This window comes from Octopus bimaculoides, chromosome 2 (genome assembly GCF_046866305.1).
Source record: "Octopus bimaculoides isolate indiv1 chromosome 2, ASM4686630v1, whole genome shotgun sequence".
NCBI lineage: Eukaryota > Metazoa > Mollusca > Cephalopoda > Octopoda > Octopodidae > Octopus > Octopus bimaculoides.
Window position 1 is genome coordinate 146,253,103 of NC_142929.1, and position 18,769 is coordinate 146,271,871.

The 18,769-nt window shown below is 39.4% G+C and overlaps 1 protein-coding gene across 1 annotated transcript in view; it reads right to left on the reverse strand.

The window, feature by feature from the left end:
- Positions 1–320: 320 nt before the first annotated feature.
- Positions 321–18,769, reverse strand: part of LOC106879210 (tumor suppressor candidate 2) — a 23,523-nt gene continuing 5,074 nt past the window's right edge. The window contains exons 2-3 of the mRNA XM_014928683.3: positions 5,061–5,178; positions 321–3,669 (exon numbers count right to left, since the gene is read on the reverse strand). Of these exons, the coding sequence (XP_014784169.1) occupies positions 3,595–3,669; positions 5,061–5,178 (193 nt within the window). The 3' untranslated portion in view covers positions 321–3,594. The remainder of the gene's footprint in view (positions 3,670–5,060; positions 5,179–18,769) is intronic.

An 18,769-nucleotide genomic window follows, 5' to 3' on the forward strand; every position in this document is an offset into this window, starting at 1 on the left:
TTCACAATAAATAAAATTTTTTTAACAATTTTTGATATAAAATTCCTAATAATATTTAATTATAAAAATATGGGTTTTTTTTTTAAACATCGAATAGCTATGGGGGTCACCCGAACAAAATAGGACTCAAAGAGGTCCACAGGTAAAAAATGGTCAAGAAGCACTGATATAGATCATTAAAGCACAGAAGGAGTGTGAAGGACATCACCAAACCTAGAGATACAACAGAGTTATGGAATAGCAGTTGGAGAGAACTCAATCATCATATGTTCATTAATAGATGGAGAGAGGCAAAAGAAAAAAAAGACAAAAACAAAAAATTCATTTCTGATTATTTATTTAATTTTTTTTTTAAAAAGCAAACATTCTATAATACAATATGTGAATAATAAACATATTCAATAGAAATATGAAATAAAATTGATATTGCTTAGTCTCTTTCCAGAGAAAAAAATGTAGAGAACCACCATCAGCTTTTAGTTGTATATAATGTATTTTGTACTACATATGTTAGTGAGAACCACAAGATTTATTTTGAGTTGACTTTAAACAGAAATTTGTCACTTGATTGATTGACTCATTAATTAAAACTAGAAACTCTTTGGCTTCTTTAGCTGAAGTTTAAGTTTTGCTTGGTGGCCAAGATTCTGCAGAACTATTTATAGAAATTTGGTGCAATCTTTCTAAATAGGAAGTAAGAAAAAGCTAAATCTTTTTTTTTTTTTTATTAAATTAGAAATATCTATTCTTTCAACATGAAAACAATGTTAGAAATAGTGAAATTTAATGCAGTAAATAGTGAAAATTAAAATAATTTCAATGAGTTAAGTTATATATATATATATATATATGTATATAGCTTACAAAATTTTAATTTAGAGCTATCTTTTCACTGTTTAAAAATCAAAAAGGTTAAAGAAAAACACAAAAGTTTTAGTATTATATTAGAACACATAAACATTAAAAAGTTTAATTGTTAAGGTTATATAAAAAAAAAATCAAAAGAATAAATACTAAAGTGAAAATAGAATATATAGCTAGATTCTAAAACAATTTTTACAAAATTTTTCATCCCAATTTTCTTAAGATTAAACCTAAAGAAAAAAGGTTCACTGTATTTGTTATAATAAATATATATAATTTTGAACATGCTGTCAAATTTGACAATATCTGAAGTTAGTCTCTAATACTGGGATGCCAATTTTGGCAAAATTCATTTTCTTCCCAAATTGAGGCAAAAGTGTACTTGTTGGTATCACATTGAAAGGTAAGAATTTAAATTACAACTTCAGCTCAAGGGGACAATGGAGAGCCCAATAGGAAGCATGTAAGAGATTTGAGAAGCTTGACTGTGTTTTTGATGGAAGTGGCAATATTCAAATAGCTCTAATATTTGTGTTGAGAGTATGATCTGAATATATTTGGTGTCATTTGGTTTGAAATGAAGATCTACACTCATATTTATAATTAGTTTATCCCTATAAGGTACTGTGTCTACAATATCAATATGAATTATTTAACATCAGGTTTATTTAGCGATAATTCAAAATTGGCAAGGAACAAGAAAAAACCCCACAAAAAACTACAAGAGATAAACTAAAAGCAACAAGAAAATGTAATATCAAGTAAGTTTGCATAATACATATGAATAATAAAGGCAATCCCTTCAAATCATCAACAACTCTAAACAACCAGAATATAAAGAAGACAAATATGAAATGCATTAAATGGAAGTGAAAGGAACTGGGAGAGTGATTCCTATTAGTAAAAACCCTACCATCTTAAAGTACTGAATTCTAACCAGTCCTGAGATTAGCTTTTGTGAAGCAGAAAGAAAAGGTAATGAAGAGCTTGTCATCATGAGGAAAGAAGTGCAACTCGACATCATTTCTAGGTCCATGGGACAGGCTCACTAGATAGTATTATTAATATCAGAAATTAGCTTGAGGAAATCAGTGTAGACCTGGTAACACTAGATAATAAGCATGTGATTATGGGTCTGGTGAAGCCCCTATCTGAACCTTTGAATTGAGGGGGCAAGAAAAATATAATTACTTCTAGAAAAGAAGTACTTGAGAAAAATTATATTTTTTTCAAAATGTCAATCAAGAAAAATCTACTAATGGTTTTCCATGGAAATTTCAACAGAAAACATCACTTAGTAATATAACATACAAATTCAAGTTTAAAAGAAACAACACTCAAAGCAACGGCTCTCTTTTACGCTTTCTCTTGATCAAACAGCACATCAACTTTTAAGCTTAATAAGAAACAATACTGCTGAGAGATGAATGACAGAACTTGTCACGTAACTGATATCACAGTTGCAGCTAGCACACTATATCATCAAATATTACAGTAGAAAGAAGTTGTGATGCAGCTTGTCTGTAGGCTGTATTCCAATGAAAATTATGTAGATGATACCACTGTTGATCTCTTGAGAATGAAAATGTTCAGCCACAAGACAATGGATAAGGAAAAGCTAACTCCAACAGCTGACACTTTAGACCAGCATCTCAAAAGGAGCATCTTTCAAGCAGATATATTTGGATTACAGCCTGTGAGTGATGATACTTGTGCAAGACACCTACAATCATGGATTGAGAAAGACAGGAAGCTAGTTCTAATTTGGACAACTCTAATCTTTGCAAACAATGTCTTTGATCTTGATGTAAAATGTTCCTACATAAAAACATGACCATTTTTTGTATATTCATCACAAATTTTAAAACACTTTCCGCAGTTTATAAAACATTTAATGTATTTAATCTTTGTCTTCTTTAAAATTTGCCTGTTAAAAGACTTTGATGATTTGAGAGTGCATATAACATTATATAAACACTGTCTGATATTAAATTTGATTACTTTTTTGTTATTAAATATTTTCAAATCATCTCCAAAATAACCTGATGTTAAAAGATTTACTCTATAAACACAGTATCTTATGGAGATAAATAAGTAATCTCTATTCGAAAGCAAGTGAACCCCAGATATACTTAGACTGGACCATCAACTCAAATGTTAAAGCTTTTTGGATATTGTCATTTTTCATGTAAACATGGGCTCATGTGCCATTCAGCCCTACATAATTACAATTGGGTTGATCATTGTCGATTCAGATTGAAGTTGTAATTTCATTTTTTACCTTTAATGTAATCGCTAAAAGTAAATATTTGCATCGATTTGAAATAACTGGTTGTTGGGGCACCCTGACTATAAGGAATACTCTCATTTACTGATAACAACCCACTCAACATAACTGATAGTATATTCTTTACTGACTCCCAGAATGGAGCTGTACAGACATGTAATTCAAAGATTAGTAAATATTATATTGAAATGGGTGCACTCCAAGACCATAAAATCTTGCTTTATATGAAGGATAAAACAGTTTTTATTTTCACTTTAACAAGGAGTGCTCTGAGGTAATTTGTGTTGGCCTGATTTGCTTTAGAATATCATATCACTATGTTTTTGCGCTTCTCTGCCTGTCTCTCACCAAAAGCACTGTGATTTGTCCTGCAATTTCAGACATGCTTGAGCAAGATCTCCAATCACTGTTTGGAATGGGGTGAAAGATCATATCCCAGACCATCACAAGTCTGGGGCTTCACAAATTACTATAGGGAAGTCAACATGTAGTCGTGGAAATGGAAGCTCAATTTCACCCTGGAAAATAACAAAAACAGAAATATTAGAAAACAGAGCTATTGATTAAATGGTGGCAGTTTGAGACATCTCAACATTAAACAATCTCTAAACAATGAAAATGTATTCTATTGACATCGTTGATATTAATAATGCAGTAAAATTTACATATAGAATCCAATGGTAAAAATAATCAAATTTTATGTTTTATATCCATATATATCTCCCTAACTAACATCTCTGCTATAAATTACGTTAATTTGTCATTATAAATTTAAACATCAGGTTTGGCCTATTACTGCTCCAATTACCGATACAGTTACCTCCCTTCTATCTAGTAATTTCAATGGCTGATGAATAATTTTTCAGTCTTGCACTGAATTCAAACAATGAAAATATACTGAAAAAAAGATAATATTGCAAACATAAAGGTATAAATCAATGTTTATAAGCTACTTTACGTAAAACCGATCAAACTATGAAACAAACGAATAAACATTAGTAAGTACCTTTCAGTGACACATCATCTCTAGACACCTTGTACCTGTAAAGTGACACACCATCTCTCTGTGACACAACACAAACTTCACCTAACATAATACCTCTAAATTACATACCACTTCTAAGTGACACACTACTTTTCTGTCAGTATTTCTCATTTGGAAAATGCTTTGGGATGAAGAGGGGAGGACAAATTGCCATGTTGGATAAAATTAAAACGATTTCAAGCTTTTCAAACTTGTTAATTACCATAGTTAAAAAAAATTATAGAAAGCAAACTCACATTTATCTTTCCAGTAATAAAGAGTAAGGAGGACAAAAAAATGTCACTAATATGTTTTTTAACCAGAGTCTAGTATTTGTCAGGTGGAGGCGCAATGGCCCAGTGGTTAGGGCAGTGGACTCGCGGTCATAGGATCGCAGTTTCGATTCTCAGACCGGGCGTTGTGAGTGTTTATTGAGCAAAAACACCTAAAGCTCCACAAGGCTCCGGCAGGGGATGGTGGCGAACCCTGCTGTACTCTTTCACCACAACTTTCTCTCATTCTTACTTCCTATTTCTGTTGTGCCTGTAATTCAAAGGGTCAGCCTTGTCACACTGTGCCACGCTGAATATCCCCGAGAACTACGTTAAGGGTACACGTGTCTGTGGAGTGCTCAGCCACTTGGACGTTAATTTCACGAGCAGGCTGTTGCGTTGATCGGATCAACTGGAACCCTCGACGTCGTAAGCGACGGAGTGCCAACAAGTATTTGTCAGGCTGAGAATTACTCCTATAAGTGACATATCACTTCGAAGAGACACACTATCTCTAGAACATATACATTCTCTAAGTTCTCAACACCTAAAACAACTAGCTTAGTCTCATAAGCACTGTTACTTTTAACAAAAAGCAAACCCACCAACCTACCTGCGCTATCAAGTTTCGCTCTTGTTTACGCATCATGCGTTTCTTCCCCATTCGGTCGAGAAACACTTCTTCGTAAAATTCATGCGCAAGATCTCCATCTTCATCAAAGTACATTGATCTGTAAATGAAAAAAAAAAAAAGGGAATGGTTAAAGTAATTGGGTTAACAACTTAGAATTAGTGGACATTAAACGATGATGATATATATATATATACATACATACATGTTATATTTATATATATACACACATACATACACAATCACTAAGTACCACAGTCTGTTTTGGCCTGGTTTCTATGACTAGATGCCCTTCCTAATGCCAACCACTTTACAGAGTGTACTGGTTGCTTTTTACATGGCACTAACACCAGTGCTTTTCATATGGATAGATCATCATCATCAATATTTAACCTCTGTTTTCCATGCTAGCATGGGTCGGGTGGCTTGACAGGAACTAGCAAGCCCAGGGGCGGCACCAGGTTCCATAGTCTGTTTCAGGTTGGTCTCTATGGTTGGATGCAGAGTGTAATGGATACTTTTTATGTAGCACCTTGGTTTTAGGATCTCAAATTCTGTTATGGTGGGTAGGTCTTCTCGAGTACTGCAATGCACCATATAGCCCGATTCTCTGTCATCTCCTTTATAAGGTTCAGCATTTTGAGATCAGCTTTCAATACTTCCAGCCACTTTAAGTGATCAACACTTAAAATGGCTGCAGTTGACTATGCTGCTGCTACACCAGTCATAGGGTATGACTCCTTCGTGTATCACCTGGTTCGTAATACGGGTGACTAGGCTATAGCCAACACTGCCAGATATTTTGAGCATCTCTGCAGTGATTCCTGATGGGCCGGGGGCTTTCCCGGTCTTCATACTCTTAATTGCTTTATCTACCCTGGTACTATCAACTCGGATAGCTGGTCCCTCTATTGGGTCGACATAAGGCAGGCTCTCTTTCTCCCATTCATTCTCTTTATTAAGCAATCTATCGTAGTGGCATCTCCAGACCTCTTTCTTTGCATCCTCATTTAATGCAAGCGTACCATCATCCATGCGAACACATTTCTCTCCTACAACATCACTATTCTCTCTCCTACACTGTCTTGCAACACGAAATACCTCGAGTCTTTGGTCCTCACGGCGCAGAACATTGGCAAATCTTTCCTTATCTGCTTCCCCTCTGGCTAAATAAACCTGTCGCCTAGCCTCCCTTCTGGCACATTGGTACAATTCCCTGCTACCACCGTTCTTCCAGTCCTTCCAAGCTTGATATATATATATATATATATATATATATATATATACATACACGGCGGGCTTCTTTTCGTTTCCGTCTACCAAATTCACTCACAAGGCTTTGGTCGGCCCGAGGCTATAGTAGAAGACACTTGCCCAAGTTGCCACGCAGTGGGACTGAACCCGGAACCATGTGGTTGGTAATCAAGCTACTCACCACACAGCCACTCCTGCGCCTGATGATGATGATGATGATGAAATTATAGATGTAATGGAAATCATTTTCTGGTTTGATAAAACAGATACAATATTAATTTGTCAAAAGTATAATTAAAACGCCTTACTAGAAAAAGAAAATTGAAGAAAACAAAAACGTATGCAAAAATTTACTGCGAGAAACAAATTTATGACAGTCATGGTCGCAGACGAAATAAAAATTCACAAGTAGGCACGTAAACTGAACTATTTTACATTTCTGTGGACAGAGTTTATTTGGTCAGATGAAGCAGCACAAGGAAAAAGCGAAAAACAAGTTCTCTGGGAGTGTGACTATTCAGGAATTGAGTTGATGAACAACTCGAATTGTTTAAACTAGTTTAAGCATGTGGACTATCTTGTTAGACCGTAGTATGTAAAAAGAATGCACCTGTTTGGTAGGTAATTTTATAGTCAGGTATAAATAAAAAAAAAAAGCACTTTAACAGTATTTAAAATAGATTAATTTGCCTCTTGATAGAATTATTTTGGGAGTTTAAAACTAGTAACATTTGGATATCTAAAACATATAATATATGATGAAAGACTTTAATGAAAAAAAAATACCATGTCACTTGTGTCTTAAAATGATGAATAAAAGTTAAAATGCGGCGTTAGCTAATCAAACTCAGCATTTTGAATTAAATACTTAAGGGGAAATAACTACTACATATGGCTATTTATGCGAAGTTTTCGTGATGTTGTGAACAGGTTGAGTGCAGCGATGAAAATGGAACAAGAACACCTGAAATATACATATACAGTCATTACCTATTTTTCTGTCTTCGATCGCATCGTTTACATAGTTGTATGCATATACGAAACGTCGTAACTTTCAGTACTGGTTATGATTTCTATAGGAAATCTGCAGAGATAACTTTAAAAAGTGACTACAAGAAAGATTTCTGAAGCTCTAAAAATGCCACTAACCAATAACTCGAGACCCATTAAAGTAAATTCAGTATGAGACACAAGCAGAAACTTTAAACACACAAGAATACAGAATGAAAGTATACAATGTACTGAGAAGAGATGCAGCAAAGGTTTTGGGAATTGTTAAATTAGTAGAAAATATAAACACATGGCATTGAGTTTAACGCAGATGTCAAATAATAAATGCGCCCTTTTAAAGCCTAACCAGGCTCATGGGCCCGGTTTCCAGGTTTCTATGACATATGCGTTCCCCAGCTGGACGGGACGCCAGTCCACCGCAGTGTTACTCATTTTTGCCAGCTGAGTGAACTGGAGTAACGGGTAATGAAGTGTTTTGCTCAAGAACACAACGCGCCGCCTGGTCCAGGAATCGAAACCACAATCTTACAATCATGGTGCTGACACCCTAACCACTAAGCCACGCGCCTTCACAAGGCAGATGTCAGGCGTTCCTTTAGTAATTAAAGTTGAAAGCTAAAAGCCTCAAGAAAGGCGCTGCTGAAAAGTAAAGATAAATCTGAGACCCTAACTGATGCTGGGATTACTACAACTAACAGAACTTTATTTATAAATTTCCTGAATCAAAAGATATTGAGATATTTAAGTTTAGGAAATCTTCTCAGTTAAAAATGCTGTGATAAAACAATTGTACTTATAAAGCATTAGTTAAATCTTGAACTGTTTCTGTACATCTATCAGTGTATTTGAGATCATAGTAGATTAGTGAATAGTTTAGTCATAAAAAGTTAACCTAACTCATGATGAATCACCTTGGACAGAGATTCCTGTCACCAGCTGGAACTTCCTGAATTTACTTTGACACAATAATCTACCTTGCTTTCAAGGACTTCAAATATTTTGTCTTACATCAAATAATGAACCAAATATAGACTATTCATCATCCTTTAACATCTGTTTTCCATGTTGGTATGGGTTGGGTGGCATGGCTAGAGCTGCACCAGGTTCCAATTGTGTGTTTTGACTTGATTTCTACGGCTGGATGCCCTTCCTAATGCCAACTACTTTACAAAGTGTACTGGGTGCTTTTTACATGGCACTGGCACGGATGCTTTTTATGTGGCACCAATACTGACAAGTTCACTGGATAACTTGCAAGACAAAAAGCCCCCTTTAGCTGGGAGGGGAGCATTAATCAAGGTGGTAAGGCAAAAATATTGTTTGACTTTGTTATATACATTCTGAATGGCTGTGTATTCATTTCACATAATGTATGTCAACAAGGTTAAAGAGGCTTCTAGACAATCCACCCACAAGGTTTTGGTAAACCCAGGGGTATACTGGTACTTGTCCAAAATGCAACACAATGTGAGTGAACCTGAAGCTACATGGTTAGGAATCAAGTTACTTAACCAGTCACATCAGTACCTATATCACTAACAATATCTATGTAGGTTTTCTTTTTGCTAACCCCTAATTTATTTATTTCCAATTGAACTTCTTCAAACTGAATTTCTTTAAATTGAGTGTGAAGAAACTTGTAATTATTTACATCAGCATGTAGCAAACATCAAAAGTTCACATAATGGAATAAATTAGTTTGTTGTAAAGAAGAGAAGTACACATACATTTTTATCAGGACTCTTTGCTAGAGAAAGATGAAATGCATTCTAATAGTGATGAATAAATTAACTGGAAGAGGTGAAGGGGTGAGAGAGAAAGGAAAAAGATTAACAGTGAAGATTATGGACGTGAAGAAAAGTAACATATAATTATAAATTTTTTTTTTTTGCCTTTGGTATGAGAAAAGCAGCCAGTACATGCTGTAAAGCGATTGGTGTTAGGAAGGGCATCCAGCTGCAGGAACCATATCAAAGTAAACACTGCAGTATGATGCAGTCCTTGGACCCATCAGATCCTGTCAAACCATCCAATCCATGCCATCAAGGAACATGGATTTTAGATGATAATGATGATGATGACATTTAATTAGAGATGTTTGAAGAGAGACAACAATGATTTATTAGATGATGGTTGGTTATTATTTACAGGTTGTACATTTGTGTTGTTAATTCAGAGAAGAGATTTTGTGAAATACTAATGAATAACTGAGGACAAATTAATTTCAGCTTTACAGTTTATAATTATCAACGATATGTTTTGCTGTTGGTAGATGTAGGCATTTTTTAAAATGTATTTTCTCTGAAGGAAAGGTCTGTGATGATGGTCTTTACCTCTAAGACTAGTCAGACTGATGCCATTAATTTTCTGATGACTGCAGAAACCACATGGAATCACAAGTAAGTGTCTTCTATTACCTATACTTTATTAGTGGAATTTAGTAGATGATAGTGGTGCAATCAGAAACAGTGCATCTCTCTTTGTCAAATTGTAACCATCTGATAAAATAAACACTCAGGTTAATATGAATGACTAAAAACATTTGAAAGCAGTGCCCCCATATGGCCACAGTCCAGTGACTGAAACTAGCAAGAAAATATCTAGACACTTGTAATGTATATAATAAACACTTCTTGGTACTCAAAAAAAAATATTTCTATGACTGTATTAAAAGTTTACAATTGAAAAGCCAGTGACACTTAGCACAACTGATATGAAGGGAAGATTAAATCTTTAAACATTACATGAATTGACAATATTGTCTCTCCGTGGCCGTTGCCAGTACCGCCTGACTGGCTCCTGTAGGATTTTCGAGCGAGATCGTTGCCAGTGCCCCTGGACTGGCTTGTGCGGGTGGCACATAAAAGACACCATTTCGAGCGTGGCCGTTTTCGTGCGGGTGACACGTAAAAGCACCCACTACACTCTCTGAGTGGTTGGCGTTAGGAAGGGCATCCAGCTGTAGAAACTCTGCCAAATCAGACTGGAGCCTGGTGTTGCCATCCGGTTTCACCAGTCCTCAGTCAAATCGTCCAACCCATGCTAGCATGGAAAGCGGATGTTAAACGATGATGATGATGATGATGATATATATATATATATATATATATATATATATATATATACATATGGGAACCCGTGGAAGAGGTAGGCCCAGGAAGACCTGGGCTGAGGTGGTGAGGCAAGACCTTCGAACATTGGGCCTCACCGAGGCGATGACTACTGACCGAGACCTTTGGAAATGTGCTGTGCGTGAGAAGACCTGGCAAGCCAAGTGAGATCGTTGCCAGGGCCCATGGACTGGCTCTTGTGCAGGTGGCACATAAGATGTACCATCCTGAGCGTGACCGTTGCCAGTACCGCCTGACTGGCCTTGTAGGGTTTTCGAGCGAGATCGTTGCCAGTGCCCCTGGACTGGCTCTTGTGCGGGTGGCACATAAAAGACACCATTTCGAGCGTGGCCGTTTTTGTGCGGGTGACACGTAAAAGCACCCACTACACTCTCTGAGTGGTTGGCGTTAGGAATGGCATCCAGCTGTAGAAACTCTGCCAAATTAGATTGGAGCCTGGTGTAGCCATCCGGTTGCACCAGTCCTCAGTCAAATCGTCCAACCCATGCTAGCATGGAAAGCGGATGTTAAACGATGATGATGATGAATAGCAAGCATTCTGAATGGTGGTTCGATAGAGACAAAGTGCCAAAACACAATCCAAAAAAGAATATTCACCAAAAAAAGCTAATGGTGTCTGTTTGGTGGTCCAGCACTGGTGTCATCCACTACAGCTTCATGAGACCTTGTAAGTCAATTACAGCAGATGTATACATCAACCAACTGGATGAAATGTTAAGTGAACTTACAATTAAACAACCGAAATTGGTCAATAGAGACAGTCTATTGCAAGATGATGCTCAACCACATATTGTGCAAAGAATGCTACTCAAGTTACAGGAACCGAACTTGGAAGTACTCTGTCACCCATCATATTCACCAGACCTTGCACCAACTGACTACCACGTTTTTCCAGGCACAACCACCTTTCATGATTTTATCACCTCTTGCTCTCCAGAATGCTTCACTGCTGGCATAAATAAGCTACTGATAAAATGGCAAATTTGTCTTGATAAATTAGGTGCCATCCCACCCCCCTCCACCGGAAGTTCATTCCTCTGCCATCCCACCCCCTCCACCGGAAGTTCATTCCTCTGTCATCCCACCCCCTCCACCGGAAGTTCATTCCTCTGTCATCCCACCCCCTCCACCGGAAGTTCATTCCTCTGTCATCCCACCCCCTCCACCGGAAGTTCATTCCTCTGCCATCCCACCCCCTCCACCGGAAGTTCATTTCTCTGTCATCCCGCCCCCTCCACCGGAAGTCCATTCCTCTGTCATCCCACCCCCTCCACCGGAAGTTCATTCCTCTGTCATCCCACCCCTCCACCGGAAGTACATTCCTCTGTCATCCCACCCCCTCCACCGGAAGTTCATTCCTCTGTCATCCCACCCCTCCACCGGAAGTTCATTCCTCTGTCATCCCACCCTCCACCGGAAGTTCATTCCTGTCATCCCACCTCCTCCACCGGAAGTTCATTCCTCTGTCATCCCACCCCCTCCACCGGAAGTTCATTCCTCTGTCATCCCACCCCCTCCACCGGAAGTTCATTCCTCTGTCATCCCACCCTCCACCGGAAGTTCATTCCTCTGTCATCCCACCCCCTCCACCGGAAGTTCATTCCTCTGTCATCCCACCCCCTCCACCGGAAGTTCATTCCTCTGTCATCCCGCCCCCTCCACCGGAAGTTCATCCCTTTGTCATCCTGTCAACCTCGGCTGTCTCCCGGAACCCATCTAGTGGCCTTGGCCATCCTCTCCCCTACCTTTGGGTAGCGCATTAAGGTTGAGAAATGTTTGCAGGTTGTAGGTAATGTTTTGCTTATGAATTCTTCCAATTGCAAGTTTTCTTTTCAGGTACACGACACTGCTTTTCCTCTTCCCAGGCTACAGGCCCACACCCCCAACACCCATACTGTTAGGATTGGCACTCTCAACGTCGGCACGCTGAAAGGTAGATCTGGTGAAATTGTTGAGATGCTTGAACGGAGATGCGTAGATATGTGCTGCATCCAGGAAGTAAGATGGAGAGGAGGTTCTGCAAGGTTCCTCACAGGCAAAGAACACAGGTACAAGATTTTCTGGGCAGGGAACACTGACGGGGTCGGGGGCGTAGGAATACTTCTAGCGGAGAAATGGGTGGATAAGGTAATCGAGGTCGTTAGAGTAAGTGACAGAGTACTTAAGATCAGACTAGTGCTTCATCATAGATTAGCTACTGTCATCTCAGCCTATGCACCTCAACCTGGGCTACCAGATGGTCTGAAAGACCAATTCTATGACACCCTCTTGCAAACTACCTCGTCGACGAGTGACAGGGACCTTCTCTTTGTGGCTGGAGACTTCAACGGTCATGTCGGACGTCGTGCTGGGGGCTTCCATGGCATACATGGAGGCTATGGCTTCGGTTCCCGCAACGAGGAGGGAACCAGACTGCTGGAGTTCTGTGATGCAACCAATCTTATGGTCTGCAATACCAACTTCAGGAAACCTGCCAGTCACCTAGTCACCTACCGCTCCGGCAGACACTCTAGCCAAATCGACTACATCCTCGCCAGAAATAGGGAAAGAGGGCGGCTTATAAATGCCAAAACCTACCCTGGCGAAGAATGTACCCCACAACATAGATTAGTAGTTAGCGACTTTGGGATCAAGGCAAAATGGGTGCCCAGAATTAGACAGGCTTGGAGAAGAAGGGTGTGGAAGCTTAAAGACCCTGCAAACGGACAGAGACTTAGAGACAAGTTACTTGAAGCATTTAACGAAATAGAAGGGGATATAGCATCATACAACGTGGAAGACAATTGGAGATTTCTGCGGGACAACCTGTTGAAAGCCACCGACCAGATTTGTGGGTGGTGTAAGGTCCCCTCCCAACCCAGAGTAACGTGGTGGTGGAACAAGGAGGTAGACAGGGCTATTAGACAAAAGAAACAAGCTTGGAAGGACTGGAAGAACGGTGGTAGCAGGGAATTGTACCAATGTGCCAGAAGGGAGGCTAGGCGACAGGTTTATTTAGCCAGAGGGGAAGCAGATAAGGAAAGATTTGCCAATGTTCTGCGCCGTGAGGACCAAAGACTCGAGGTATTTCGGGTTGCAAGACAGTGTAGGAGAGAGAATAGTGATGTTGTAGGAGAGAAATGTGTTCGCATGGATGATGGTACGCTTGCATTAAATGAGGATGCAAAGAAAGAGGTCTGGAGATGCCACTACGATAGATTGCTTAATAAAGAGAATGAATGGGAGAAAGAGAGCCTGCCTTATGTCGACCCAATAGAGGGACCAGCTATCCGAGTTGATAGTACCAGGGTAGATAAAGCAATTAAGAGTATGAAGACCGGGAAAGCCCCCGGCCCATCAGGAATCACTGCAGAGATGCTCAAAATATCTGGCAGTGTTGGCTATAGCCTAGTCACCCGTATTACGAACCAGGTGATACACGAAGGAGTCATACCCTATGACTGGTGTAGCAGCATCATAGTCAACTGCTACAAAGGTAAAGGGGACGCTTTAGATACAAATAATTACAGAGGCATCAAGCTGTTAGATCAGGTTATGAAAGTTACAGAGAGGGTCATAGCCCAACTAATTAGGGAGCGAATCAATTTAGATGAGATGCAGTTTGGGTTCGTGCCAGGTAAAAGCACTACTGATGCCTTATTTCTAGTGAGACAGTTGCAAGAGAAATACCTAGCCAAGGATAAACCTCTGTACCTGGCTTTCGTTGACATGGAGAAAGCCTTTGACAGGGTCCCCCGATCCCTTATCTGGTGGTCAATGAGGAAACTTGGGATAGAAGAATGGCTAGTGAGAGCTGTGCGAGCCATGTACAGAGATGCGGCCAGTAAGGTGAGGGTTGGAAATGAGTACAGCAATGAATTCCGGGTAGAGGTAGGGGTCCACCAAGGTTCCGTCCTCAGCCCCCTATTATTTACCATAGTCCTCCAGGCAATCACAGAGGAGTTCAAGACAGGTTGCCCCTGGGAGCTCCTCTATGCTGATGACCTTGCCCTAATTGCGGAGTCACTATCAGAACTAGAGGAGAAGTTTCAGGTGTGGAAGCAAGGTCTAGAATTGAAGGGCCTTAGAGTCAACCTAGCTAAAACCAAAATCCTAATAAGTAGGAAGGTAGATAAAACACAAACCCCTTCAGGTAGATGGCCCTGCTCAGTATGTAGAAAAGGAGTAGGTAGTAACTCTATAAGATGTACCCGGTGCAAGCTATGGACACATAAGAGGTGCAGCAACATCAAAGGCAGGTTAACTAGCAAGTTAGTTTTTGTTTGTGGCAGATGTTCAGGTGCAATAAAGACTGCAAACAAACAGGAAACAACTTCTATCTCATTCCAGGGTGAAAAACTAGAGGTAGTCGATAGCTTCCGCTATCTGGGCGACCAAGTTAGTAGTGGGGGTGGGTGCGCTGAAAGTGTAGCTGCTAGAATAAGAATAGCCTGGGCAAAGTTTAGAGAGCTCTTACCCCTGCTGGCGACAAAGGGACTCTCACTCAGAGTAAAAGGCAGACTGTATGACGCATGCGTACGAACAACCATGCTACATGGCAGTGAAACATGGGCTGTAACTGCTGAGGACATACGTAAGCTCGCAAGGAATGAAGCCAGTATGCTCCGTTGGATGTGTAATGTCAATGTGAATACCCGTCAGAGTGTAAGTATCTTGAGAGAAAAGCTGAACATTAGAAGCATCAGTTGTGGCGTGCAAGAGAGACGATTGCGCTGGTATGGACATGTGGTGAGAATGGAGGAGGATAGCTGCGTGAAAAAGTGCCACACCCTAACAGTTGAGGGAACCCGTGGAAGAGGTAGGCCCAGGAAGACCTGGGCTGAGGTGGTGAGGCAAGACCTTCGTACATTGGGCCTCACCGAGGCGATGACTACGGACCGAGACCTTTGGAAATGGGCTGTGCGTGAGAAGACCCGGCAAGCCAAGTAAGATCGTTGCCAGTGCCCCTGGACTGGTTCTTGTGCGGGTGGCACATGAGATGCACCATTTTGAGCGTGGCCGTTGCCAGTACCGCCTGACTGGCTCCTGTAGGATTTTCGAGCGAGATCGTTGCCAGTGCCCCTGGACTGGCTTGTGCGGGTGGCACATAAAAGACACCATTTCGAGCGTGGCCGTTTTCGTGCGGGTGACACGTAAAAGCACCCACTACACTCTCTGAGTGGTTGGCGTTAGGAAGGGCATCCAGCTGTAGAAACTCTGCCAAATCAGACTGGAGCCTGGTGTTGCCATCCGGTTTCACCAGTCCTCAGTCAAATCGTCCAACCCATGCTAGCATGGAAAGCGGACGTTAAACGATGATGATGATGATGATGACTTTGATTAACTGCATTGCTTTTTGTTGAGATCAAGTAAAATAAACTTTTAGTTCAAAATCGGACATTTCTTAATGACTTGATATTATTAAAATAGAAGGACCAACCATACCACACATTGTAACTATTATCAAACAGATACAATAAATAGTTTTCTTTCTGTGGAGGACATGTAGCATCTATAGTTTCCATTTGATAGTGTGGAGAAAAATAGAAATGTAGTTAAGATAAGATGATTAATTTTATTTAAAAAGATGAAGTTAGAGATTAGTATAAGTGTATGGCTAAGTATTGAGGTGACAGTGTTCAAGAGATGATAGCCTATTGTATTTAGTGTGATCTAAGAAAAGAAATATTATAAAGAAGTTTATAAAAAATACAAAGACATACAGCAGATCACAGATTTTGCCAAGAAAATGGATGGATGGATGGAACTAGTCAATAAGGAATAATGGTGTACGTGGATTACAGTAGAATAAGTAGAGATAGGAGGTAAATGGCATATTTATACAATACTGATTGACAAAACTCTCCCTGCCAATATCCAAAATATTGATATGAAAATACCAAGTTTTAGTCCCTCCCCTATTACATGCCAATAGATACCTCAATTTAGAATGTTTTCAAGCAGTCTCAGCTTAGGTACTTTGATATTACTCAGCACATTGTGAGAATTTTCATGGTGCAAGGATCAAATTCTCAGTCTTTTTATTCAAATTATATAATCTTACCCATTATAAAATTCATTTGATTAATTGGTTAAACTACTGGCAATGAAATCAACTCAGTAATGACATTAATTACATTAGCAGGTTTATTTAACAAAGAAAATAAGTTGGGCTAAAACTGAAGATAATTATCAATGTATTAGAATTGTAACATATGAAAGATGATTGATAATGCCATACAATCTCACCTATCTTGGTTATATGCTAACAGGAAAGCTAAATATTTTGCATTTAAGTCAATTTAAGATGTTTTAACAAGAAATCTATTCCATCCATCACAACAGAATTATTCAAAAATATGTCAATAAAATTATTTTGTTTGTCAGTTCATTGGATACATCTGCAAAATTTATCATTTATAATTTACATGAATTGTTGGCATTGTTACTTTTATTATTGGGTCGCTTTTTTTAATTGAATCTCACAGCTGTTAATTAGAAATGGTGCACAATTTCAATCAAGATGACTAATGTAATGAATACTGTGACAAAGTAAACTTGAAAGAAATAGAAAGTCTGCACGGTCACAACAGAAGTTTCTGTATTTGCGTTAATAAGTGAGTCATTGATCCTGCCATTCACACCCATACTGTCAATCGCCTAGTAACAAAAACATGGGCACAGAAACTTCAGACTTTTAAGAACCAGGTAATATAATCATGTGATATGAGCATGATGCTCATTTAGTTTAAACTGATGTTCTATAGTAATCAAGAAAACACACATCTAAAATAAGAGCTGCCTACTTTGAAGACAGTGAGATTATGAAAGCTACAAGAAATCTCAGCTACATGGAACTGACTGGCTGATCTAGTCTAGCTGACTGAATGCCAGTTAGCATAATTTAAGTAATTTCTCATCTCTTCTAATACACTTCCCTTGTTCTAATACATCCTGAATTATGGAATTGAACTGTAAGGTGTATTACCATGTATGAATTCCCAATGCTTTCTGAATCTATTAAACTTTGAATACAATTGTAAATGCACATTATTGATTGTTCATAACATATGTATGGAGCAAAGTTCCATCCTTTGTCAGTAAAATTAAGTAAAGTTTGGAAAATGAAATGAAACTTTCTTTTGTATTTACTGCAATGTAGACTTCTTTCTAGCATGCAACATATTTTTACAATAATAATATATAATAATGAAATTATTGTGTATAGTGCTCAGGTGCACTACAACTCATCAAAGGTGCATGTACAGTACATAGAATTATGTACAAAAGTCAGGAAAGTGAATAGTGTATGAGTCATGATATACATGTGTGCATGTGTATGGAGGGAGGGCATATCAAGTGTAGTGTTGGTGAATTTCAGGAAGCATGGAGGTTTTAAAGGATGCAATGTCTCAGCAACTAAAAACTGCTGCAGGTAGTTTGTTCCATGCTTCAGTAACTCTGAGTGAAAAAATGTTTCCGAAAGTCATGGGAGCTGTGTTGTTTTCTGACTTTGTAGGCATGCCAACATAGTGGGTACTTTTTACATGCCACCGGCACAGGAGCCAGTCAGGCGACCCTGGAATCAATCACATAGTGTAGTGGGTGCTTTTTACGTGTCACCAGCATGGGAGCCAGTCAGGGGTCACTGGCATCGGACACATTCAGATGATGCATATTACATGCCACCAGAATGGGAGCCACTCAGGGGGCACTGGCCACAGCAACAATATTGTTTTTACTTGACTCAACAGGTCTTCTCAAGCATATCATATTGTCCGATGCATCAAGGGTACTTTTAAATGGGCCGGACTTTTAAATGCAACACTGGCATCAGCCATGGCTGCGATCTCACTTTAGTTGCCGGGTCTTCTCAATCACAGCATATCTCTAAAAGTCTCGGTCTCCTGTAATTGCTTCTGAGGCCCAGTACTTGAAGGTCATGCTTCACCACCTCATTCCATGTCTTCCTGGATCTACCTCTTCCACAGGTTCCTTCTACAGTTAGGGTGTAGCACTTCCTCACACAGCTGTTTTCATCCATATGTAACACATGACCATACCAGCGCGATTGTCTCTCTTAGACACCATATTTAATGCTTCGTAAAAGGAGAAGGGGTATAGCTTTTGCATTCTCTTCCAACTAGAAATATTGCTGCAGCTAATGTTCATTTTAAAACATTTGTAGGTCTGTATCTGCAGGAAAAACAAGGCATGGGAATTCTAGAGAGATGCAGCTGTGAGGGGGCTGGATTCACTGAATGTTTAGTGCAGCCTTTGGGAAGTGAGACATGGCAAAAGGAGTGGGAGGATGAA